We start from the raw sequence: 25,599 nt of genomic DNA, 5'->3' as shown, positions 1-25,599 counted from the left end.
GAAATAGATAATTTGAACAGATCCGTCACTAGAAATGAAATAGAATCTGTAATTTAAAAAAACTTCCTACAAACAAAAGTCCAGGACCAGATGGCTTCACAAGAGGATTCTACCAAACATACAAAGAAGAACTTATACCGATTCTTCTCAAATTCTTCCAAAGGACTGAAGAGGAAGGAACACTCTCAAAGACATTCTATGAAGCCACCATCACCCTGATACCCAAACCAGACAAAGATACCACCAAAAAAGAAAATTACAGGCCAATATCTTTGATGAATATAGAGGCAAAAATTCTCAACAAAATATTAGCAAACTGAAGCCAACCACACATAAAAAAGGTCATACACTACGACCAAGTGGGATTCATGCCAGGTTCACAAGGATGGTTCAACATACACAAATCAACCAATGTAATACACCACATTAACAAAAGAAAAGTCAAAAAACACACGATCATCTCAATAGATTCAGAAAAAGCATTTGACAAAATTCAACATCCATTTATGATAAAAAAAAAAAACTCTTACCAAAGTGGGAATAGAGGGAACATATCTCGACATAATAAAAGCCATTTATGACAAACTCACAGCCAATATAATATTCAAGAGTGAAAAGCTGAAAGACTTCCCACGAAAATCTGGAACAAGACAAGTATGCCCACTTTCACCACTTCTCTTCAACATAGTAGTGGAAGTCCTAGCCACAGCAATCAGACAAAAAAAAAGAAAAAGAAATAAAAGGTATCCAAATTGGAAGGGAAGAGGTAAAACTGTCACTATATGCAGACGACATGATACTATATATAGAAAACCCTAAGGACTCCACACAAAAACTACTAGATCTAATAAATGAATTCAGCAAAGTAGCAGGATATAAGATGAACATTCAGAAATCAGTTGCATTCCTTTACACTAACAATGAAATATCAGAAAGGGAATGTGAAAAAAAAAACAATACCTTTTAAAATCGCACCAAGAAAATAAAATATCTAGAAATAAACCTGAGCAAGGAGGTGAGACACTTATATACTGAGAACTATAAAACATTAATAAAGGAAATAAATGAGGATTCAAAAAAATGGAAAGATATCCCACACTCTTGGATTGGAAGAATTAATATCGTTAAAATGGCAATAAAACACACAGCAATCTACAGATTTAACGTGATCCCTATCAAATTACCCATGATATTTTTCACAGAACTAGAACAAATAATCCAAAAATGTACATGGAACCATAAAAGACCCAGAACTGCTAGAGCAATCCTGAGGAAAAAAACAAAGCAGGAGGTATAACTTTCCCAGACTTCAGACAATACTACAAAGCTACAGTAATCAAAACAGTGTGATATTGGTACAAAAACAGGCATATGGATCAATGGAACACAATAGAGAGCCCAGAAGTAAACCCACACACCAATTAATCTTCGACAAAGGAGGCAAGAATATAAAATGGGAAAAAGACAGTATGTTCAGCAAGTGGTGCTGGGAAAGTTGGACAGCTGCATGTAAATCAGTGAAGTTAGAACACACCCTCACACCATGCACAAAAATAAACTCAAAATGGCTTAAAGACTTAAACATAAGACACCATAAAACTCCAAGAAAAGAGCACAGGCAAAACATTCTCTGATATAAATCATGTTTTCTTAGGTCAGTCTCCCAAGGCAATGGAAATAAAAACAAAAATAAACAAACAGGATCTAATCAAACTTACAAGTTTTTGCACAGCAAAGGAAACCATAAAAAAATGAAAGGCAACACAAGGAATGGGAGAAAATATTTGCAAATGATGAGATAGACAAGGGCTTAATCTCCAAAATATACAAACAGCTCATGCAACTCAACAACAAAAAAACCCCAAACAACCCAATCAAAAAATGGGCAGAAGACCTTAATAGACATTTCTCCAAAGAAGCCCCAGTAGGCACATGAAAAGATGCTCAACATCACTAATTATTAGAGAAATGCAAATCAAAACTACAATGAGGTATCACCTCAGACTGGTCAGAATGGCCATCATTAAAAAGTCTACAAATAACAAATGCTGGAAAGGGTGTGGAGAAAAGGGAACCCTCCTACACTGTTGGTGGGAATGTAAATTGATGCAGCCACTATGGAAAACAGTATGGAGGTTCCTCAGAAAACTAAAAATAGAATTACCATATGAATCAGCAATCCCACTCCTGGGAATATACCCAGACAAACCTACAATTCAAGAAGATACATGCACCCCTATACTCATAGCAGCACTATTCACATAACCAAAACATGCAAACAACTTAAATGTCCATCAATAGATGAATGGATAAAGAAGATGTGGTGTGTATATATATATATATATATATATATATATATATATATATATGAAACGGAATACTACTCAGCCGTAAAAAAAGAACAAAATAGTGCCATTTGCAGCAATGTGGATGCAACTAGAGATTATCATACTAAGTGAAGTAAGTCAGAAAGAGAAAGACAAATACCATATGATATCACTTATATGTTGAATCTAAGATATGGCACAAATGAACCTATCTACAAAACACAGACTCATATACATAGAGAACAGACTTGTGGTTGCCAAGGGGGAGAAGGGGAGGGAGAGGGTTGGACTGGGAGTTTGGGGTTGGTAGATGCAAACTATTACATTTAGAATGGATAAACAACAAGGTCCTAATGTATAGCACAGGAAACTATATTCAATATTCTGTGATAAACCATAATGGAAAAGACTATTAAAAATGTATACATGTGTATAACTGAGTCACTTTGCTGCACAGCGGAGATTGGCACAGCATTATAAATCAACTATACTTCAATAAATAAAATAAAATAGATAACTAAGGAGGACCTACTGTATAGTACAGGGAATTCTGCACTCTGTAATGGCCTATATGGGAAAAGAATCTAAGAAAGAGTGGCTATATGTATAACTCATTCACTGTGCTGTACACCTGAAACTAACACAACGTTGTAAATCAATTATACTCCAATAAAAAATTTTTAAAAATCACTTAAAATTATATATGTATGAGACGTAGAATGTCATTATATAAAGGTAAAAGGGTCAATCCAACAAGAGTAATTTCAAATATTTAAAAATATTTTTGCACCTGCCATAGGGGCACCTAAATATATAAAGCAAACATTAACAGACATAAAGGGAAAAGTAGACAGAAATACAGTAATAGTAGGGGACTTTAATATCCCACTTTCAACAATGGATAGATCATACAGACAGAAAATAAGGAAACAGTGGATTAAAACTACACATTACATCAGATTGACTTAACAGACATATACAGAACATTTCATCCATCAACAGAATACACATTCTTCTCAGGCACACATGGAATATTCTACAGGATGGATAATATCAACAAAGCAAGTCTTAATAAATTTAAGAAGACAAATTATATCAAGCATCTTTTCTGACACAGTGGTGTAAAACTAGAAATCAATTACAAGAAACCTGGAAAATTCACAAACCTGTGGAGATTAAACAACATACTCCTGAAGAATCAATGAGTCAAAAAAGAAGTCAAAAGAGAAACCCAGATACATCTTAAGAGAAATGAAAATGGAAATACAACATACCAAAACATATGGAATGCAGCAAAAGCAGTTCTAAGAAGGAAGCTCATAGCAATATACACCTACATTAAGAAAAAGAAAGGGCTCAAATAAACAATCTAACCTTACACCTGAAGGAACTAGAAAAGCCCAAAGTTAGCAGAAGGACAGAAGTAACAACGATCAGAGCAGAAATAAATGAAGCAGAGACTAAAAGGACAACAGAAAATATCAATGAAACTAAGAGCTGGTTCTTCGAAAAAAGAAACAAAATAGACAAACCTTTAGCTACTCTTATCAATTTAAGAGAGAGGACTCAAACAAAATAATAAATGAAAGAGGATACATTACAACTGATAAAACACAAAGGATCATAAGAAACTACTATGCCAACAAATTCAACAATCTAGAAGAAATCTAGAACTGTCAGAACTAGTAAACAAATTCAATGAAGTTTTGGAATATAAAATTAATACACAAATATCAGTCTGTTTCTTTACACTAACAACTAGGAGAAATTAAAAAAAAAATCCTATTTACAATTGCATCAAAAGAATTAAACAACTAGAAGTAAATTTAACTAAGGTGGTAAAAGATCTGTACACCAAAAACTAAGACATTGATGAAAAATTTGAAGATGACACCAATAAATGTAAAAATATTCCATCCTCATGGATTGGAAGAATTGACATGGTTAAAATGTCCATACTACCAAAAGCAATCTATAGATTCAATGTAGTCCCTATCAAAATTCCAATGGCATTTTTCTCAAAAAAGAAAAAAACAAAACAAAACACTAAAATTTGTATGGAACCACAAAAGACCATGAATAGCTAAGGCAATTTTGAAAAAGAGGAACAAAGCTGGAGACATCACAGTTCTTTGTAACTATATTACAAAGCTATAGTGCTCAAACAGTATGATATTGGCATAAAACCCACACATAGACCAAAGGACAGAAATGGAGAACCCAGAAATAAGCCCACCCACATGTGGTCAATTAATTTACAACAAAAGAGCCAAGAATATACAATAGGGAAAGGACATTCAATAAATGGTTTTGGGAGAACTGGACAGTCACATGCAAAATTGTCCTAGGTATTTTGAACATTATTTTGAGAGTCTGTTTAAATTCTAAGGAGAATGTAGATCATATTGTTTTGGCAGGTAATCAGGTCACCAGTGGGTCAGCCTGGGTCAGAGCCCACAAGTACGGGGAGCCCAGGAATTCACCTGTAACTGTACTGCATCAGTCACCTAATCTCCCTCCTCTTCATGCCTGACCTGATACTTGACAGCTCCCTGGGGCCTGCTTTCCAAGACTTCCAGCCAGAAACCTGGGGCCTTAGTTTCCCCCCCTTGCGGCACAGTTCCTGCAGCTGCATCCCATCCTCAGCTGCAGGAAGGAGGAGAGAGAAAGCAGCAGGTGTTTGCCATACACTCTTGTGGCCTCACCTCCTCTGGTTAGAGGGTAGCTCCTCTCTCAGGGTTTCAGGTGCCTGCCTGGCTGACACTGCCACCTCTACGTTACTGCCCAGGAGCTGTGGTGGGTAAGAAGGGGAAAAAGGGAAGGGGCCTGTAGGAACTTTATTTCTGTTCCTTGGACCAGAGGGATTCTCTGGAGCCCTTTCTGTCCACACTGGGGGCACTTCTAGGTTTCAAGCTGGGCAATCCTGGGAGAAAAAAATGGTAAACTCACCATGGAACTTGGAATCTGATCCGCTTCATCTGCCTGCTACTGACTTTTCAGTTCTCTGAGATCTGCTTTCTGCCTTTGTCCAGGATTTATAGCTGTGGTCATGCGGAGAGACCAGTGGAGGGTGCTCGCTCCACCCTCCCAGGACAGTCCTGTTGAAACAGCAGCCCTCCTGCCCGCTTGTTTGCTTCTCCATGGACCTCATCGCTGCCTACCATGCCACACATCACATGTTGTCCATCTCCCATGACTGGGATGGAGACCCCCATGAGCAGGGCCTTGCTTGCCCAGTGCTTCAACAGCGCTGGCACACCAGACATGCCCAACAAACACTTTTTGAATGAGTAAGAGTCAGGCTGGAGCAAGCCAAGGCTTACAAGCTGTGTCTAGTCCTCTCAGGCTTTAACTCTCCTCTGCGGTCCCCCGGCTTTCTCAACAGCCATCAGACAGGCAGGAAGGCATGTCCCATCCCCCGCTTTGGCTGGCAGTACGGCCCCAGTGGCCCCCCAGCCTAGCAGCTCCTCACCACGCCACCTGCACCCAGCCCAGGCCAAGCAGCCTTGTTCTCACCTAACCCTAAGCCACCACCCCTACCAGGGCCTTTGGCCTCCGATCCTGCCTCCACAGCGGCAAGTGACTTTAAAACATAACCATGCTTCAGACTCTCCAGTGATTCCCATGCGTCAGGACACAAGGCCCAGCCCCTCTATGCTTCTCTGCCACACACCTGTTTGCTGTTCTATGAGGATTGGTTCTTTGCTGGTGCACCTGCAACGTGGCATCTTGACCCCGCCGCTCTGCTTCGTTTCTTCACAGCCCAGATCGCAGTAGCCCTTGTCCCCCAAAACCTGAATGCAGAAGTCCTGGGCCTGCACCCAACTCTACACTGCCCCTAGTCCCAACCTTGGCCTACCTCTGGGCGCTCCTGATGAGCTGGGCACAGATCTAATAACCAGTACCTCTGATTCTGGGGCTCCTTGGGGACATGAATCCTGGATTTTTCTTTTTCTTTTCAAAGGTGGTTTCAGCTGGGAGGAGTGAGCCTGGCTGGGGTGAAGGTAACTAGAGTGGGGGAGTGTGGCACATGTGGATAAGAACTTGACAAAGGGATGCGAAAGCAGAAAACCTTCTGTTCCTCTCTGGCCCAAGCAGCCAGGCCCCCAGCTACCCCTGGCTGTCCTGGAAACCCAGCTCTGCCCAGCTCAGCCCTTGCCCTACACTGCTGCCACCTCCCACAAGGCCAGACCTCTCCCCAGGCCTACGCTCCTCACCAGCTCCCCCGCTCTGCCCACAGCAACCTTTCCTCCTCCCGTGTGGAGATGACGGCACAGCTCCTCCCAGGTGTGCGCACATGCAACATAGACGTGAGCGCGAGGCACACGGACGTGTACATACAGTAGGACGTGCGCAGCACGTGCACGCGCGCCTAGGCACGCACGTGTGGGTGGGCGGACACACGTGCATACTCACACCCTTGGCTCCCTCTGACACCAGGCTAGTGTACTTCCCGAGACGCGGGCTTGTCTCCGGTTGCGCTGAGTGACTCGGCGGAAGCAGTCAGGATTTTCCCGTGCCCCTGCCCGACAGCGGCAACCCCCGAGAGCAGGCGGCAGGCTGACAGAGCTCGGGACCCCGACCTCAGGGGAAGTCTTTCCCCGGCCAGTCCTCCTGTTCCCGCTAGCCCCCTTCTCAGGCTTGCTGGAGGCCGGGACTTCTGCCCTTGATGCCCAGCCCTGCTCGGCAGCCCCGCCCAGCCTGGGCTCTGGGCACGTGGGGACTGGTGGCTGATGAGGCCCTTTTTCCAGTCCAGCGCTCGGCCTGCCTTCCACCCAGCTCTGCTGCCGGCCACCTGCTGCCGCCCATCAGGCCTGGAATGCTGACTGGCAGTCGGCTGGGGCGGGGGCTGGGGATCGTTATAAAGCTGGGGACGCCTGGCGGTCACCTGTCCCTGTCTGCAGCCCGCGAGTGCCCTCCGCCGCCACCATGCCCACCCACCGCCTCGTGATGGTTCGGCACGGTGAGAGCACCTGGAACCAGGAGAACCGCTTCTGCGGCTGGTTCGACGCGGAGCTGAGCGAGAAGGGGGCTGAGGAGGCCAAGAGGGGGGCCCATGCCATCAAGGACGTGAAGATGGAATTTGACATCTGCTACACGTCCGTGCTGAAGAGGGCCATACACACCCTCTGGACCATCCTGGACACAACGGACCAGATGTGGCTGCCTGTGGTGCGCACCTGGCGCCTCAATGAGCGGCACTACGGGGGTCTCACTGGCCTCAACAAGGCGGAGACGGCCGCCAAGCACGGGGAGGAGCAGGTGAAGATCTGGAGGCGCTCCTTTGACATACCTCCACCCCCCATGGATGAGAAGCACCCCTACTACAACTCCATCAGCAAGGTGAGCGGCTGGGGTGCGGGGCTGGAGGGGAGGTCTGGGCACGGGGGCCCAGGCTGGGGGGCGGGGGGCTGTCTGGGGAGTGAACAGCAGCACGGATGCCCCCAGGCACGTCGCTATGCAGGCCTGAAGCCGGGGGAGTTGCCCACGCATGAGAGCCTCAAGGACACCATCGCCCGGGCTCTGCCCTTCTGGAATGATGAGATCGTCCCCCAGATCAAGGCTGGCAAGAGAGTGCTCATCGCAGCCCACGGGAACAGTCTGCGGGGCATCGTCAAGCACCTGGAAGGTGAGGCCCATCCTCACACAGGGTGTGGGCAGAGGCGGGTGGGGTGACACGTCCCCTTGAACCAGTGAGCCCCCAGCTGCTCATTTCGTAAACGTGTTGGCTGCCTCGCCGAGGCGTCTTCACAGACATCCGCTCCCCGGGCAGGGCCTCCAAACTGTGAACTAGACTGGGTGGGGCGAGAAACCACTTGAAAAAACAGCTCTGTAAGAACGAACCGTCCACTGCCGTGTGTACTGGGACACTGTGTAACGTATCCTTCTGAAGATTCTGGGTGAAAATGTGTGCCGCCACTGACCCAGGGCCCAGGCCCTGCACAGGGGTCCACAGCTGGCCCGGCTTCCCCAACACAAGCCTCAGGGGAGAGGAGGGAAGGCCCAGGGGTGGCATCTTGCCCAAGGACACCCACCCCTGAAGAGGCAGGGCCATGTGGCTCTAAATCCCAGCTTGCTGAGTGACCCTGCTCAAGTCACTTCACTGGCAGCTGCTGGATATGGGACTGAGGGTGGGGCCCTGCCCAACCCTGCCCACACCCCTGCCCACACTCCAGCTCACCCACTCGGGGCAAAAGACTAGTCAAAAGACAGGTGCAGGGTGTGGAGAATGCCAGAGACCTTAGGTTGGTAGCTTGGCTTCCACTAAAAGGGAAGGAGCCCCTCCCAGCATGACAGGCTTCCCCCAAGGAAGCCCCCGTCCGCCTTTCTGAGGACTTCCTGAGGCTGAGTCCACACAGACGCCTCACGGCGGGTGCTGAGCCTCGCAGATGGAAAGACCACCTGCCCTCCCTCCCTTGTGGGGGCTCCCTGCAGCCTGGTCCAGGAGAAATGAATGCACCGAGGCAAACGTGACCGGGGTCTCCCACTGCCCAGAGCATGTTCCCTTAAGGCCTCCCTGCACCAGCGGGCTGGGCGGGATGACAGCGATACCAAAGGTCGAGCTGCTATTCCAGGCCAGGTCTTCGGGAGGCCAGCAGGGTTGGGTCGGGTTTCCACAGAGAACTCTCTTCACCTGGCAGGGCCTTGCATCCACCTCGGCCACAGGCAGCGCTTCTCGCCGTCCCTATCGCACCCCCCTTCTCAGGAGCAGCCCTGCTCCGCTGCTTAGGACGTCCAGAAACTAGAACTCTCTGGAAGCCAAGTGGTTAAGGTCTTTCCTGATCCCAAACACCCACCAGTCTGACCAGAGCTCACATTGGGCCAAGGGGGCCGATGGCGTCACCCCAGATGAGGCCAGCTCGGGCCGGAGCGAGGTCCTCGGTTCACCACAGCTATTTCTGTAGGCTGCTGTCTCAGGGCTGCCTTGACCTTCTCGAGGAGCATTTCTGCGGCCTTGCTGTTGGGGTGGGAGGGCTGCTGCCTGGCCAACAGCCCTGTGGCCTGTAAAGGTCACGAGGCCTGCTAAATGCAAGAGCAGGTGGCTGCCTGGCAGACAGGCTGGGAGGGGCTCAGGACGCTTGTTCCTCCGGTCCAGGGATGTCGGACCAGGCCATCATGGAGCTGAACCTGCCCACGGGGATCCCCATCGTGTATGAGCTGGACCAGGCACTGAAGCCAACCAAGCCCATGCGGTTCCTGGGTGACGAGGAGACCGTGCGCAAAGCCATGGAAGCTGTGGCTGCCCAGGGCAAGGCCAAGTGAAGGGTGGGCTCTGGCAATAAAGGCACGTCCTCTCACTGCCTCAGGCCAGTGTGGCCCCAGGACGCCCGCCCCCCAGTGCTCACTCAGGGCTGGTTCCGTGGGCCTGGAGCCCCGGATCCCCGCTGCCTGCCCAAGCCTCCCCCACTGGGTGTGGGGACCCTGGGAACACAGAGGCCAAGAGCCTCCCTATCCCCGGCTATCGAGTGGCTCCTGACAAGCCCCTACGATGACCCGCAAAGCAGAAGAGCCACTTGGCAAGCCTGCTGTAAATCCAAGTGCCCAGGGTCACTTAGGGAGAGTCCAAGTGACCCAGCCCTCCCCATGGCGAGCGAGGACTGTGGCCAACACGCCACTTCCTTCACATTGGTTGTCCTCTACTGTCCTGGTTGCCCCAGGGTGGGAAGGGCAAGGTGGTACCCTGAGCCCTGCCCCACGGGGGTCCCCTTGTCCAGGGACACAAAGCCGGCAATACCTGATTCAAGGGGCTTTCATAGCTGGGGTGGGCCCTGGAGGCTGTCCTAAGAAATCAGGACACAGTGAGGCCTGCCTGCAGCTCAGCCTAAGACAGGAAACGCCATCTGCAGCCAGGTGGGGAGGGGGCACTGGGATTGGCCACCACCTGGGCCGACAGCCCCCTCGGCGCACCCTTTGCCCCAAGCTGCTTCCACCTGGCACCTCCCAGAGCGTAAGAGCTTAATTCCCCAGACGCTCCGTGGGTGCAGGTGCCTCACTCCAGGCACACGTGCACACTGGCTGTCCTGCGTGGGAGGAGGCTCCCCATGGCAGGGGTCAGGGGGGCCCTCGGCCCCTCCCCGAGAACTGAAATGCAGGAGGCTGACTTGCAGTCACACATTGACCTTTATGCCTCCTCAGGTGGCTAAGGGCTGGTCAGAGGTCTGAGGGTGCACACATGAGGGCTACAACAGGAGGGATCGGAGCTAGGGCCGGTGTAGGGCAATTCTTACTCCAGAAGCAGGCACGGATGGGCTGGGGCAGAAAGAAGGAAAGACAGTAGAACAGGCCACCATGGTTACTTTCCCTAAACCGTATCAACTGAGGTGCACACCGGGGCCAGCAGACAAGAGTGAGCCACGTGGAAGGACACGCAGTGTCTGTTGATGTTTTCACCTCTTCCTTCACACACTTAGATGGGGGCTTGGAGAGCCCAGGCAGAGGGACAGAGAAATGGGGAGCACAGAGCAGGTTCCAGAAAGACTGCTACCAAAATTGTCATGACCCACTCTGACTTTGGTCATAAACTCTAAGTTCACTGTTCCCAAGGGTCACTGAAGCTACAGACACTGTCCCTTAAAGCCAAGAGGAAAAGGAAAAGAAGGCAAGTGCACAAGAAGACCTCTAGATGCCCCTGCTCAGACCCGCCCCCGTAGACTGGCAGTGCCGTACCCCTTGGGCAGAGGTCACTAAGAGGCTGGCCCTGGGCAGGCTTGGCTCAGTGTCTTCTGTTGGGGGTCAAGGACCAGGCTGGTTGGGAGGACTTGGGAAGCTGCTGGAAGCACATCTGGAGATCACCAGGTTATTGCTGCATTTGGGGCAACAGAGGCCGAGCCACCCAAGCCAGAGGGAGCCCGAGGGCCTGCCCTCATCAGGGGGATCCCATTCCTAGAAAAGTGCCGTACACAGCCCTCACGCCGCCTCTGCCAGCAACGAGGAAGTCGCGTCTGGGAGGGGAGGGGAGGGGAAGCACAGCCCCTGGCCTCGGCCAGCAGTCGGGGCCCTTTACTCAATTAGCTCCACGTAGTTGGCGGGAAACATGCCAAAGTGGCCGTCCGGCCCGTAGCCACGCCACCAGCCTTCGTCGATCACCTCAATGCCCGTGATGAGGTTCTCAGGGTCGAAGGAGATCTCGGTCTCGTCGGCTGCAAAGAAGGTGAGCCCAGATGCGGTGCTGAGGGCCCTGGGCCAGCCGGCCCTCAGCCTGTGCTGACGCTGCTCCCGGGGCCACTCCCCCAGCACACACCTTCCTACGGGGCCCGGCCCTGGGCTCACTGTCCCAGCGAAAGGCTGGAGCACAGCACTTCCACACATCAGCCTGCTCCCTGAGGCCTCTACCCAGGGTCAGCAGGGGCACCGGCATCCAGGCCTGGCCCCTCTTCTCTAGTCGCACTTTCCGGCACTAGGACAAGGCGGGCAACTGGGATTCACACCAGTGGACAGCAAGTAGCTGCCCGTAGCATGTGGGGAGGCCTGAGCTGTGCAGGGCACCCACCCACTCTCCCTTCGCACCCTCCTGCCTTCCCTTCCGACACGCCCCGGGGCTCTCCCCTTGAGGGAGTCCGCAAATCCTGCCTCCTGATCTTGGGCCCTGTGGTTTGAGGTGGCAGGGCTGCAGCACGTTACCTGCCTGGTAGTCATACAGGGCCCGGGCACAGAGCCCTTTCCCACTCAGCCCCGGGTAGTGGTCAATGCGCTCAGAGCTGGTATCTTGCTGCTGCACCTGCCCACGGATGGGAAAGAAGAAGAGAAGTCTGGGATCGTGGTTACCCAGATTCAACCCTGCCTGTGACCAGGGCTCACGGCAGACCTGGGGGGAGGGCACCCGGGGCACGGGATGCTCCAAAATTAAACAAGGTAATTCACAGGTAGGGAGCCACGGAATGCGTACGGCCAAGGAGCGCGTTTCCGGGCACATGGGCCCTTCACACATCTGCCCTGCTGCAGAGAACCCACCATTGGAGGCTCCTCGTAGAGGGTCTCCTGCTCTGGGGGCTCCTCGTACACGGCCTCCTCTTCCGCCGGCACCGAGCACGGAGGGGCGCTGGGCACCGGCTCCTGGCGGAGATCTGCACGGGAGGACACGGCCCACTCTGACCCAGGGGAGGGGAAAGGACATGCCACGTCTCCCTCCCACCCCCAACTCCCCACAGGGCAGCCGAGAGCCTTGCCTGCCCTGGGCCTTGAGGTGGCGTGAACTGACTCTCTGCTGAGGGGGGTCTCTGGTTGGGTGAGCTGCTTCTGCAGGAAGGGGCTCCTCAGCTTGCCTGCAAACCAACGGTAAACATCGAAGACATCACACTGCTGGAAAGGGGGAAGAGCCGAGTCCTCTCTGCCCCTTCTGTGCCCTGTGTTGCCCGGAGGGTGGACCTGTTCTGGGACAGTGGCTGTCATACAGGGAGCGAACAGGGACATGCAGCAGCTGCAGGAATACCACCCGCTGTGCACACATCTCACACACACACACATCGTACACTCCAAGCAGCCCCTTGGGGGCCACGTGCAGTGCTGGAGAGCTGACCAGCAGTGCAGTCCGATATAGCCTTTGGGGGCCAGAGAGGTGACTGATGCAGGCCCCTGAGACCCAGCTAACAGCCCAGCGTTGGGGGATTTACAGGGCCGGGGCTGGAGGGTGTCCACTCTAGAGCCACACGCGGCCCCCCTTGTCCCACCACGTCAAGAGCAGGAAGGGGACGCCCAGGTCCCCGGCTCCCGTGCAAGAAGCAACCCTCACGAGCACGGGCTCTCCTTGCTCCTCCCTCGCACCTTCTGATACATCTCTCACTACGTCAGGGGGCCCTGCCCTGGGGCCCCAGGCTCCCCTTCAGCCTTCCCCTGCCTCATAGCTGGGCGCAGAGCAACGTCTCACCTGGCTGGGGGCTGGACGTGGGCGTGGTGGACACGGCCCTCTCCTTCTGCTTGAAAATCTCCCGTGGGTGTGCTGGCTGTGGACAGACAGGCTCCTGAAGGAGCGCGCACGGAGCCGGCAGTGAATGAGGATCCGGGAGCCATCGGCCTGCCTGGCTCCCTGCAGCTGTGCAGGGGGTCAGGAAGCAAAACACCAAAGCTGAGGGGCTCACAGGCCTCTTCCAGCATCAGGCGGAGGTCCATGCCGGGCTGAGCTTCTGCCCTTGGCTCTCCTCTCCACTGACGGCCCTGACACACCACGTGTCCCATGTTCTAATCTGCCCCAGCGGGCTGCAGGCCCCTCCCAGTAAGCGCCTCCCTCAGGCCTGCTGGGTGGGGTGTGTGCATCTGGAGGGACCCACACGGCCACCACGGCTCACAGCAGGCAGCCTGTGCACCTGTCCCAGACGAGCCTCAGCTGGTCGGGGATCCGCGCGCATCACTCTGGCCCTCAAGACTCACCTGCTCCTCTCCGCTCCTTGAAAGCACTTCCTGCTGCTCATACTTCCTGCTGGGAGGGGCAGAGGCAAGAGCTGCAGCCCGGCCTCGGCCCCCCCTCCCCTGCCCTGGGGGACAGCCCTTGGGAGGGGGGAGGAGGTGGGGGCAGCACCGCCGCACCTGTGGGGCCCGGCCTCGCCGCCCTGCTGCTGGTGGCGCTGCTCCCGGAGGGCGGCCTCGCGCAGCTCCCGCTCTCGGCGCTCCTGCTCCAGCCGCTGCCGCTCCTCCTCCGCCCGCCGCTTCTCCTCCAGCTTGCGGTTCTCCTCCTCCTTCTGCGGGGAGAGGCGCAGGCGGCTGCCCCCTCGGCCTCGGCGCTGCCGGCGGCATGGACCCGCCCAGGCAGCCCGCACGGGCCGCGGTCAAGTGTGGGCTCTACAGCAACACTCGCTGCCTGGCCTTGTTCCCTAACACCCCTGACCCCTAGTTCAACCATCTGCGAATGGGTGCTACCAAGGACATCTGATCTAGGAGCTTATTGTAGGAAAAACCGAGACACAGCGAGTAAACCACTTCCTCCTGTCTGCTGCATACGGGACCAGACCGAACGCCAGCTCTCATCCTCATGCCCTGGGCGGCACTTACCTCTGCCTTGGCCCAGAAGCTGTCTTTGCCAACCCTTTTGATCTCAGACACGGCGTTGGTCTTCTGGTACACAGAGCCCTGAGGCGGACAGAGAATTCACTACAGGGTCGTCGACAGAGCAGAGCACGCAGGTAAGAACTGTTAGGATGGCACCCGGCAGGCGGAGTGGCGCCTGGCCCGGTGGCCCATAAGGAGACTGATACCAAGAGGGCCTGAAAGGCCCTGGAAACCACAAGTGGGGAAGCCCAACCCCAGACAGCACTGGAGGAGTCTCTGGCTGCACCAGGCCCCTGTGGATGGAAGCCAAGGCAGGAAAGGCCCCTTGGCCTGCCTGAGATTCCTGGAGGCGGGGCAGTTCTGAGGCAGGCCTCTGGACAGGGGCCCTCAGACAGCTGACTGCCATGGCAGCGCCCACAGGGTCTCCAAGAACCCCAGCTCCCATCCCGCACCGGACCACAGGCCCACAGGCGTCCGTCTGCCCACAACTCAGAGGGGCCTGCCCTGTCCACCACCAGAAGTTTCTCCAAAGCAACCACCATCCAGGGCGGCACAGGACACTCTGGGGCCACGGCCTGGAGGGTGGATGGAATTTCCCCGCAGAGAACCTCTGCGCACACACAAGAGGCTCTGGAACCACCAGGCAGGGTCAAAGGCCACGCCTCATGCCCACCAGCACCCACCTCACCAGCAGGCAGCTCTTGCTCCTGTCAGGCTCGGGGTCACCATCTGCACCTCAGTCCGGCTCCAGGACCGGAAGCCAGGCAGGGGGAGCCCAGCCCCCAAGGGAGAAAGCGCTGAGGGCGGGCCAAATCGGTCCACAGCTAGAACCGCGCGCTCCTGCCCGGCCACCTCAGGCCCACACAGCACTCACCACCGGGGCCTGGGGGCCCGTGTCATGGAAGCGGCTGCTCTCTCCGTGGAAGGTGTAGTTGGCCCCGCAGGCCCTGGCCACCTTCTGCATGATCCACTCGGGCTCCACGTCCTCCTCGGCCCTGGCGTTGACGGTCACGTGGGCCCCCTGCAGCAGGAGCGACACTTAATGAAGAAGCAGCATTGCAATCCCAGGAGAAGACAGGCCGCACACCTCGGCCTGCACAGCGCAACAGCTGCACCGCGCTCAGGGTCGGGAGACCCTGCCAGGAACCAAGGCACGCTCGTCCCGAGGCCTCAGAAAAACCAGCTGAGGGAAACCCATCGCTCTTGTCCCAGCCTGCGTGGCAGGCCCTTGCCCTCCACGGTGTGGCCTGTTCTGTGCCGCTGTAAGACAGCCCCGGCATTAAAGGGCTTCTTTCTAGTGAATGAAATCCAACCTTCAAAGTCATCTGGAAACAAACACATTTTCTACAAAAAGCAAGTTACTGATTTCTTCTTGAGAAGTTACAACTATGACCTTGCTGTTACTAAATACCAATAAGCTTGGGACCTTCTCTTTCAGCTCCTAGATGGAGAAACTGAGGTGCATCTGAAGAGGCGTTGGCAGAACCAGAAAACAAAGTCCTGAGCCTCCTTGCCAGTAACCAAAGAAATGCAAAGAGTAAGCTGACAAGTGAACAACAAACGCTTTTTGATACAAAATGCTTTTGAAGTTAAACAAGGTTCCATTATATGATGACTGAAATAAATACGTGCAGAAATGGACCAGAAAGAATGCGTTAAAGGGAACATGCACGTTGAGGTTGCGAGCAGAAGCAGCTTTCCTTCTCGTCCAAATCCTCCTAGTACTGCTAGAAGTTTGTACTTATAAAACAAATGCAGCCCAAGGCCTAGCCCCGCCCCAAGACCAGCTCCAGCAGGGCCTCCTCAAGGTCCTTCGTCCTTCCTTCCCGCTGAAGCCAGCTTGCAGGTGGCTCTGGCTACCTCCTGGGCAAGACGAGAGCAGCCTCTGGCTACGCCCTGAAGTCCAGACAGATCATCGGGACGTGAGGCACACTTCCGACTCTGGCTGTGATTCCCGCTCACTGACACCCTGGAACCTAGGGACCTGGTGAACTCTGTGAGGCCCTGTACAGAGCAGCCCTCACCTTCAGGAAGCTGGCCATGGTGCTGACGTGGTTGGCGCACGCTCCCTTCCGCACGTCATTCACACCCTCGCCGGTCTGCAACACAGCACACCCAGCATGACCCGCCAATTCCTTGGTGTGACCCAGGTCTCCCCGCAAAGCCACTGCCCACTCCAGGGACTCAGCAGTTTCCCTGTGTCCCGGGAAAAAGCAAACCACAACCCCAAAGCAGAGGACACGGTGAGCCCCCATACCTCCGAGTCAGGGAGGTTCTTGGAGCAGGACGGTCGCCAGCGTCCACTGTGGGGCGTTGCCTTAGAATTCCCTAGTCCCCACCCAGGGGGCTCCACTTCACTAGAGCCCCTGTCCTATACTCCCAGTGCCCTCCCAGCCCTAATCCAGGCACTCTGCTCCCTCAGGATGACTACCCTGAAGGGGACAAGAACATGAGTGCCCTGTGATTGTGTGTAGTCCATTCACAGGAGTAGTTCTGGGCTGGAACAGTGAATTCTGCACTAGCAAGGCCCTAGGTATTCTTTGGGCCACACTGAATCAATCCACTATTCTGTTCAGTCACCAGATTCAAGCTGTTCTAACGTCAGGTCCTCTTCCACTCCACTCACAAAAGGCAAAGCACAAAGGAAGAAAGGGGAGTTTTTCCAGGTCACACCTAGGTGAGAACTCAGAAGCCCTCAAGTTCCACATACCCAGTTGATGAGGACAAACTTGGGCAGGCCGGAGTTTGGGTCCTTCACTCTGCAGAAGGCGTACATCACCTTCCCACTGTTGAGCTCCTCCACCATTTCCTCCAGGCCCCCCTCTGCAGCAGTCACAAGGAGAGTCAGGGGCAGGCCAGGCACCCCACGCCCACCCTGGCACCTAGTCCATCAGGAAAGGGAACCCCAGCTGCCTCTAAACCAGGGTTCTCAGCCCCATCTGCGTCTGAACCAGATTCCTAGGACTACCCGCACTAAGCTGACTTATGAGAACTGGATGGGACCCAGGATCTGCATTTGTGAAAAGCACCTCAGCCCCGCTCACCACAACGAGAGAAGCCCCTAAGAGGCAATGAAGACAAAGGAAGGAAGGGAGGGAGGGAGGGAGGGAGGAAAGAAAGGCACCTCAGGTGATTTTTTAAGCCACACTAGTCTAAAAACCACACGTAATTCTGGAAGTAAAAATGTCATTTACGCTACAAACCAGGCAGGCACCAGACCTCCAAATGGAGGGGCTCTGCAACAATTTTACCAATGCCTGGACTCCACAAACCGCCCTGGAATAACAGGGCCTGATGTGAGTCACCCTGCCCTTACCCACGTCTGCTCAGACTCCAGGGCCACCCAGAGGGTCCCAAGCAGATGTTAACTCTCCGCCATATAGGGCCTCAGCTCTTAGACTCTCTGAGTGGGGATAAGGGAGTGATGGGGCATAGAAATGAACCACCCTATGCCGTTCTCCCCTGACACTCAGGCTGTGAGCCCCAGCATGTACTAGAGTTTTGGGTTCTCATCAGGTGTCCCAAACCTCCTCAGACCGTGAGAAGGACCTGGATCAGGTATTTTAGCTACAGGGCTCCAGGGAACCTGGGGCAGTCCTGAGGCCCTGCTCTGGGCTCTTACAGCAGAGCCTGTGAATACCACTGAGGATGGTGGTATGAAACTCAGCTGAGCTCTGCAATTCTCAGTCCCCTACGGCATCACACTGCACCTGAGACCACTGTCAGTGGCAGTCCTTCTAGAAAGAGGACCACTTAAGGAGAGGCACTCGAAAGAGGGAGACGTTTTCTACCAACAAGTCACCAGAACCATTCATGGGGCAAGCAGAGAACATGCTGGTGAACATGCACTGAACAGTGAAGCCGTGTCACTCAGGTCAGGTGAGCTGGCCTTGAGAACGAGGAGTTAGGGGTATCAGGTGGGGGGCCTGCAGTTTCTACCCCTCTGCCCAGCACTGGCCAAGAGCCTGTTCTTCCCGAGGCACTTCCTATCATCCCGTATTTGAGTAGCACTTTTCCATGTCACCCTGTCCCAGTGGACCAATGTGCACTGATGTGACCTCTCCTGGGTAAGGGTGTGCCCAGCAGGAAGAGGACAGAGGGAAGGATGTGTCCGCACCTTCTCCTCCACCACGAGCACCCAGCTCTGTGGGACTGTTACCCTCCCAGCTGCAGCCCAGGGCTAAGGATGCAGCACAGGCCTGGCCTTGGGCTGCCTGCAAGCTGGAGTGGGCTGGCCTATCTCCCATCTCAGCTCTTCCAACTACAACACAGACAGAGAGCAGCGCTGCCTCGCACCACCAGGCAGAGAAAGCCAAGGAGAAGGTATTTTCACTTAGAAACATCTGAAACCCAAAGCTGGCCAGGAGGAGCTGTGAGTGCCAGGGGGCCCACACTGCTCAGTGGGAGCCTCTGTCCTGCCTGGCTGGCTGCAGCCGGCCCGATCAGGGCACCAGGGAATTCCTCAACGTTGAATGAAACTGACGTGGGGGAGGCTCACCCTTAGCCAGGGGAGGTGTCACTGTAGTCACGCCACACGCAGGGGACACCTGTGCACCCTGAGTGCCCTTCCTCCCGCTGTGGCGGCTGAAATGCCAGCAGAGATGGAGCAGTGACATCACGACTCCCTCCCCTCCACGCGCCTCACCCTCCCTCCCGGGCTTCTGCCTCCTGATGGTCCATAAGAGCCCATCTGCTTCCTCACTTATCATACTCACCCCCAGTGCCAGCCACACGGATGTCATTGCTGTTGCCTTCGTAGGTAAAGAGGGCCCTGAAACAAAACACAAACAGGCTCTACCACCATCTGCCCTCACTGTGCCCACCAAGGCTTCACGCTGCGCCCCAAAGAGCTCAGCCTGGCAGTAGCCCTGTAGGCTGACCCAGACCCCACTCTGAACTACAAGGCGGGACCTCAGTAGGCCGCTGGGCCTCCCAGAGCTGAGCCTTCTCAGCTGCAGCCGGCCTGTTGTGAGGACAAGCCTATGGAGACGGGGAGCATACATCCACTCGGAAGAAAACTAAGCTGTGAAGTTTTATGGCAACCTTCTACACGTTTACGTGTGAAACACCCACCTAGCTACCATGTGTGTGCATTTGAACAAACAAAAGATACCTGCATATTCCTGAAACCAAAGCACCCCAAGGAGAAGCAGGAAGGAGAAATACGTGCATTTCCAATGACCCTGTGTATATCTGTGGTCTTCCGGGAAGCCTCAAGGGTTGCTGGAGCAGGTCTGTCTGGCCTGAGGCCCTTCCAGCACACACAGGCTTTTATCGGTTGCATATGGCACCGGAAACCACAGGGGCCATGACTCAACACGCAGTCAGGCTCCTCACAAGACAGGCTCCCTGGCTGGGCACGTGCTGTATCTAGCAGAGCCTTAGGTCTCCACAGGTGACCCTGGGTCACACCGCCCTTCTCCTGTAAGCCTAATTATTCATAAGAACTCTGGTAAAGATGTGGCCTTATAAATTATGGTAAATTGTATTAAATCTGGGCCACGGAAGGTCCCTTGACCAGAATAAAGGTCACTCAAAGAGAACATTTTAGAAGAGGCGGCTTCTGTGCAGTCCACATGAAGCCCAGACATCTGCATGAACTCTGCAGCAGCCCAGCTCCAGGGAGTGCTGGCAGACCACAGGGTGAGGGTGCTAATCCATCAGACAGCAAGTCAAAGGCAAAACCCGGTCTGGGGTATCATCACCCCACGCTCCACGGCACAGGCCTGCTGAGGCGCGCCAGACAGAAGCTCCAGGGTCAACAGCCTGACAGGAACCATGTCAACGTCCACTCAGCTTCCCCAGGGCCTCGCTAATGCCACTGGGCAGAGCTGCCTAAGCCTGAGAAAGTCAGAAGAAATTAGACCCAGGTCCAGAGATCTGGCTGGGAGGGAGGACAGACTGCCAGGAAAGAACCACTGCTTCCCAGCAGAGGAGAGAGTGCAGAAGGAGAGAAACACTCAGAAAAACAGGGAAAAGGAAGATTGGGTGGTGGCAGACATCCAGCCTCTGGTGGCCAGAGTCCTGACCAGCCTTCCTCCCGGAGGAAAGAAGCCCCTGGCTGCACAAGACAGGGGCCCCGGACAAGCAGCAAGAAACGGAGATGGCTGCTCAGCTTAGCTTTTCCAAGAAGGGATCCAGCAGCTAGCAAAGGCCACGCTCCGTGCCTGCCACCTACCCCTCTGACTTCATTCCCCTCCACCCTGGGCTCCAGCCTAAGCCACCTTCCTGAATGTTCCCTGTTCAGAGGCTCATACCACATTCAATCAAACAACCCTTCTTTCAAACCGACATGAAAAAAAAAAATGGTGTGTTGACTTGTGCAGGCACATAGCACAAGGAGTATGGGGCACTGGGCACCTTATAATCCAGTCACTTCCCAAAAACCCAATCTGAGACCCTGCTGCTTGCTAGCGATGGGAATGCAGCTACAAATAATCCCTAAGCGGCCCTGCCCGTACACACACACACACACACACACACACACACACACACACACACACACACACACACACACACACACACACCCGCAGATAGTGTCAGATACTGTCAGATAGTGCAGTGGGAGCAGGAACTGAGCAAACATGCCACAAGCTAGGGGAAGAACCACCTGGGGGAACCAGGAGAAAGAGCCGGTATGGAGAGTTGATGCTGTGGCTGCTCTCCAGCCCACCTGGCTCCAGGGCCTGGCCCGGGGCACCCACTCTGCATGAGAAACATGTTATGACCCGCCGAACCGGAGACCACCTGTTCTTGCTCTGATATCCTCTGCCACTTTTTCCGCACCGCTCTCAGTACCCCTACATCAGGGACAGAGATGGGGACCACCCCACCCTTTCTGGTGAAGAGCAAAGGTGACAAGAAAACCAGTGAGGGTGTCTGGTGCATGCCTAAAGGCAGTCAACCAGGGAGATGGGAAAATGTACTGCAGCCAGGGAGACAGGAATCCAGAAAGGCCTCTCCAAAAAGGCAACATCAGAGCTGAGAAATGAAGTTTGGGGAGCCCCCTAGGATGATGTGGAAAGGCGCTCCATGCGGAGGAAACAGAAAGAACAAGAGCTATGAGGAGAAAACTGCTTTGCAAGTTTAAGGAAAAGAAAGAAAGCTAGAGTGGTGGTAAACAGGTGTGACCACAGCACGGTAAACAGGAGGGGCAGTCAGGAGCCTGTCGGCCATGGCAAAGAGTCCAGGCTGTGTTTATGATGCAACAGGAAGCCACTGCAGAGCTTAAGCAGGGAAGTGACATGGATCTAGATATTTTTTCAGCTAGTGAATGGAGACCTGCCCACATCGACGTGGCCCCAGAGATTCTGCAGACCCAGGCAGCTGGTGTCCTGAAGCTCTTCCCTAAAAGGCTTGGGGGTGAAGGAATGGCAAGGCAACAATGCCCTCAGTGTCACAACAGTACACTGTACAAAAGCCACTCTGTGCTGGGCACCAGGGAAAGTAGACACGAGAAAGCAGTAGCACCTGACAAGTGGAGAGAGCCACAGTAGCTCAGCCACGCCCAGCGGGCCCCTCCCTTGGCAATGGGAAAAGGCTCCCAACCCAAAAGCTGGTCACCTCACTCGATCGTACTCAGCATAGTTTTTGGAAGTACAAGTTCTCAAAACTGGTCAGTGAACACACTTTAAGCAAAAAGAAAGGTAACAGAGAATTACCATGCAAAAAACAACCCTAGCTGCAGGACAGACAGCAGGCCCTATGTGTGGGCTGCCCAGGGCTCTCCCAGAGACTTCAGATCCAGGCTTCCAGTACTATAAAGCCCCTAACACCGACAACCTAGGAAAGGATGTCACTGGGAGGTGGACGGAAGATGGGACCTTTTCCCAAACACATAACCAGCATCGTCCTTTCCTTCATCTCCCCATAGCTCAGGGATATGAAGTATATTCTTCTTGGAGAAAGGGAGGTTCTCGAATACACATTCACAGGGAACCAGGGACTTAAACCCCTCCACCTTCCTGCTTGACATCTCCAAAGCAAGGCTGCCAGACCACGCTCAGAGGGCCATCCCTGAACACAGAGTTTGGAAGAAGCCGGGCGTAGCTTCCGCTTTCTCAAGGAGGGCTGTGGAGGGCCCCTTTGTCCACGGAAGTCCCCGGGCAAGAAAGGAGAACCTGGCGAAGCCCTCAAGCACAGCCAGGTACAGGATGCATCAACGAGGCCCGTACGGCCGAGACCGGTGGCCAGCGGAGGGAAAGGGCTGGGGACTCACCGGACCCCCACGCCGGGTTTAACCTGCCCACGCACGGTGGGGCAAGGGGTGACAGGGTGGGGACCGCCACCCCCCCGGGGTGTGGCGCAGGTGCGGGGCAGACAGGGCTCCGCGCCCCCTGGCCCCAGCCCGCTCCCGGCCCGCCCCCGGCCCGCCCCTGGCCGCCTCGGCGCCCACCAGTCGGTCGGGGACTTCCCGTTGACCACTTGCTCGTAGGCCTCCTGCAGCGCCGGACCGTTCCGGCTCAGGTTCACAGCCATGGCCGACACTGCGGCGCCCGCGCCTCCGCCGCCGCTTCCGGGCCCGGGCAGCCCGACGCCCCGCCCGTCGGCCGGAAGCCCCGCCCCGACAGCCGGAAGCGGAAGCGGTGCAGGCGGGGCCCGGGTGAGCGGGCGAGTGCTGGCTAGGCGACTAGAGGGCTGCTGGGGAGTTGGGGCCCGCGTGCGGGTCGCGGTCTGCAGACAGCTGGACGAGGGGGTGGAGGGAGGGCGCGGCCTTCTGCGCGTCCCCGTGCTCTGCCCCGCCGAGCCCGGGCGCGCCTTGTGGGTCCGGCGGAGGGACCCCACCCAGCCCCCTGTTCGCTATACTCACGGAGCACCGTGCATTTTATTCTTAAACTCTTGTTGCAGTTAAAGCACTTGCTTGAGAATGCTGGATTCATGACAGGCACGGGATACCCCGATCCTCTGTGTGGACCCTCAAAAGAAATTTTATCTATGAATGAAGCAGGCATGAGTTAATGAGAAGAATAAAAATGAACACTAAGTGATGGTCACACTGCCACAAACCTAACTCGAAGTGCTGTCGTGTTTCTTTGACCTCACCTGAATTTTCTAGTGAGGTAGAGGATGCGGTGGCGGAGGAGAGATGAGAACCTGCCCCGTGCTGGTCCTGTTAACCCAACCAAACTTGGGTCCACTGGCCCCAGTGCAGTAAAGCCAATCTACTGACATGAAGTTGTGGTGAAGGAAAAGTGCAGCATTTATTGCAGGGCGCCAAAGCAAGGAGTCCTGGCAGCTAGCGCTCAAAAGATCTGAGCTCCCCACGCTGGCTTTCAGGGAAAGGTTTCTAAACATAGGGTGAGGCAAGGGGGCTGAGGGGTGTGTGATCAGCTCGTGGACATTCTTCTGATTGGTTGATGGTGAGGTAACCGGTAATCAACATCGTCAACCTTCTGGTTCCAAGCAGTCTGGGTTGTGGGCGGCACGCAGAGTCAACTTCTTCCTCCTAGTGGGGGCTTCAGTATCTGCAAAAAATAGCTCAAGGATATGGCTCCAAATAATATCTATAGCTTTGAGGAGGCAGTAAAGGGCCTTGACTTTGTTACTGGCTAAACTATTATTATTTTGTCTTGCTTGACTGTTTTCCTTTGTTTCTGCATTTTCTCACTTCTCTGATTAAATTTATTCGTTGGAACTTAGGGAAGGCCTAGAAGGCTAAAGTTTTTCTAAAAACAAGAGGCAGGCAGAGGACATGGTGGCAGGGGCGGGGTGTCTGCTCCGGGAAGGCCCCATAGGGTCCTGCTCCATCATGGTCCTGGTTCTTTCCAGGCCCTGGCTGACTGATGGAAGGGGTCCACCATGCCTCAACCTGCACCTGACTATGACTGACCTACCTGGAGGGAAACAGAGACACATACCCCGCCCACAGCAGCTCAGAGCTTCCTTCTCTGCCCTAGAGAACTCCCCCACTTCCCTAAAATTCAGATCCACATTCCCATAGCCCCTTAGAATTCCATACTTTGGAATTCAGAGTCGTTCAGCTTTCAGAAAATATCGCATATACCCTTTATACTCTATAAACTCTACCACAGGAACCCAAGCAGAGTCTGGTAATCAAACGTGTTCATTTTTCTGCAGTGACGTCTGAAAAATCAGTCAAGTGGGTTATAGAAAGACTAAATAGCCTCATGGCAGTTCAGGTCAGATTTTGCTGCCAAATCAGTTACCAAAATCTTAAGGTGTTGGGGTCTGGACTGTGCATTTAAGGGCTTGTAAACCTTATTTGGGCACAAATACTTTTCATTTGTTATGTCCATTTTCATTGCTGTTCACATCACTGTTGCTTGTCTTACAGGCAGAAACTCTGACATCTCTCTGATGGACAGAGCAGTTACCTGGTCCCACCCTGGGGAAACCTTCGGTCCTGGCCAAATACTCCTCGCCTTCAGCAGCTCTGTGTGCGGCCCTGCTCAGTCCCCAACCACCCTGGATCTTCTGCAGTGTACAGTTCTCCTCGTTTCTCCACTTTGACTTCGCTAATGTGTTTGCCTCGGAAAAATGAACTCTAGTAACTGGAGGCCTCCCAGCTCTCCCGATTTCTAGTCTATTTTTTGTCTTCAGTAACATCTCTGCTGTCATGTTTTTCCTCAGACTTGACCTTCAGGTGACTTTCTGATCCGCCCCAGTCCCTTTGCCTCCATATTCCAGGGGAGTTCAACCCACAGACACTCGTATTGTTCTTGTTTCTTATTTTCTTTGGCTCCACGTGTCTTTGTTTTCTCTTCTTTCTCTGGGAATGTTCCTATTTAAACACGTCCTAGTTACCAGTTTCCTTCATCCACTTGGTTGCCAGTCCCCAGCCTGGGGGCCCTGGATCCCTAAGGCCTACTAGGGAGCACTTTTCAATACTTCAGTCAACTGGGGGTGGCCCTACCTTGCCTGAATCAGGCTGTGCAGACCAAAGAGGCAGGTCTCTTTGTCCTGGCACTAGATCAGCTCAGTGTGGTGACCAGGTCCATCCATACTGATGAGGGAAGAGCAGGGAGACCCAGGCTCCACTGAAAGAAGGCTGAGGGGGTCCCTGGTGTGGGAAGGTGGGGACATTAGGATTCCACTTCCTGCTGTAGTGTGTGGTAGCCTATTTCAGCTTGACAGATCAGGGAAGGCCTCCCAGAGGTAACACAGGAGCAGAGACTGGATATGGGGCTGGGAGGGTGGGGGGCGCAGCTGTGGAAGATCTGGAGAGAAGTGTTCCAGGCAGAGGGAACAAGAGGTGCTGGAGCTCTGAGGTGGGAGCCCAGAGAAGAAGAGAGGGAAGGAAGCATGGGTGCAGGTTGGATCCTGTAGGACCCTG

General features: G+C 53.8%; 2 protein-coding genes and 1 long non-coding RNA gene across 6 annotated transcripts; 2 read left to right on the top strand and 1 right to left on the bottom strand.

The window, feature by feature from the left end:
- The first annotated feature begins 7,157 nt into the window (after positions 1 to 7,157).
- PGAM2 (phosphoglycerate mutase 2) lies at positions 7,158 to 9,628 on the top strand. The gene is made up of 3 exons (XM_004283006.4): positions 7,158 to 7,670; positions 7,776 to 7,956; positions 9,424 to 9,628. The coding sequence occupies exons 1-3, from the start codon at positions 7,257 to 7,259 to the stop codon at positions 9,588 to 9,590; spliced, it is 762 nt and encodes a 253-aa protein (XP_004283054.1). The 5' UTR covers positions 7,158 to 7,256; the 3' UTR covers positions 9,591 to 9,628.
- Positions 9,629 to 10,429: 801 nt separating this feature from the next.
- On the bottom strand, positions 10,430 to 22,858 carry DBNL (drebrin like). 4 transcript variants are annotated; one of them, XM_033411347.2, is made up of 13 exons: positions 22,702 to 22,858; positions 19,022 to 19,077; positions 17,017 to 17,129; positions 16,331 to 16,405; positions 15,181 to 15,327; positions 14,310 to 14,387; positions 13,848 to 13,999; positions 13,692 to 13,740; positions 13,192 to 13,285; positions 12,494 to 12,589; positions 12,279 to 12,415; positions 11,949 to 12,045; positions 10,430 to 11,467 (listed from the first exon to the last, which is right to left on the bottom strand). In XM_033411347.2, the coding sequence occupies exons 1-13, from the start codon at positions 22,782 to 22,784 to the stop codon at positions 11,328 to 11,330; spliced, it is 1,317 nt and encodes a 438-aa protein (XP_033267238.1). In that variant the 5' UTR covers positions 22,785 to 22,858; the 3' UTR covers positions 10,430 to 11,327. The 4 variants fall into 4 exon arrangements, with proteins under 4 accessions (XP_033267238.1, XP_033267239.1, XP_033267242.1 ...); XM_033411348.2 differs by having other exon boundaries at positions 13,692 to 13,737; XM_033411351.2 differs by lacking the exon at positions 22,702 to 22,858 and adding an exon at positions 18,805 to 18,890 and having other exon boundaries at positions 19,022 to 19,067.
- On the top strand, positions 22,839 to 24,834 carry LOC125965416 (uncharacterized). Its single transcript, XR_007479268.1, has 2 exons — positions 22,839 to 22,908; positions 24,601 to 24,834. It is a non-coding gene; the product is annotated as an uncharacterized LOC125965416 (long non-coding RNA).
- The last annotated feature ends 765 nt before the right edge of the window (positions 24,835 to 25,599 follow it).

Source organism: Orcinus orca, chromosome 9 (assembly GCF_937001465.1).
Source record: "Orcinus orca chromosome 9, mOrcOrc1.1, whole genome shotgun sequence".
Taxonomy (NCBI): Eukaryota; Metazoa; Chordata; class Mammalia; order Artiodactyla; family Delphinidae; genus Orcinus; species Orcinus orca.
The sequence above is the reverse complement of the archived record's forward strand: the minus strand, read 5'-3'. Positions and strand labels throughout refer to the sequence as shown.

Coding starts and splice junctions, on each gene's coding strand:
- PGAM2 (XM_004283006.4), top strand. CDS start 7,257: ATGCCCACCCACCGCCTCGTGATGGTTCGGCACGGTGAGAGCACCTGG. Junction 7,671..7,775: donor ACTACAACTCCATCAGCAAG/GTGAGCGGCTGG, acceptor GGATGCCCCCAG/GCACGTCGCTATGCAGGCCT. Junction 7,957..9,423: donor CATCGTCAAGCACCTGGAAG/GTGAGGCCCATC, acceptor CCTCCGGTCCAG/GGATGTCGGACCAGGCCATC.
- DBNL (XM_033411347.2), bottom strand. CDS start 22,784: ATGGCTGTGAACCTGAGCCGGAACGGTCCGGCGCTGCAGGAGGCCTAC. Junction 15,328..16,330: donor CCATGGCCAGCTTCCTGAAG/GTGAGGGCTGCT, acceptor CTCCTGCTGCAG/GGGGCCCACGTGACCGTCAA. Junction 13,286..13,691: donor CAAGGAGCGGAGAGGAGCAG/GTGAGTCTTGAG, acceptor GCGCTCCTTCAG/GAGCCTGTCTGTCCACAGCC.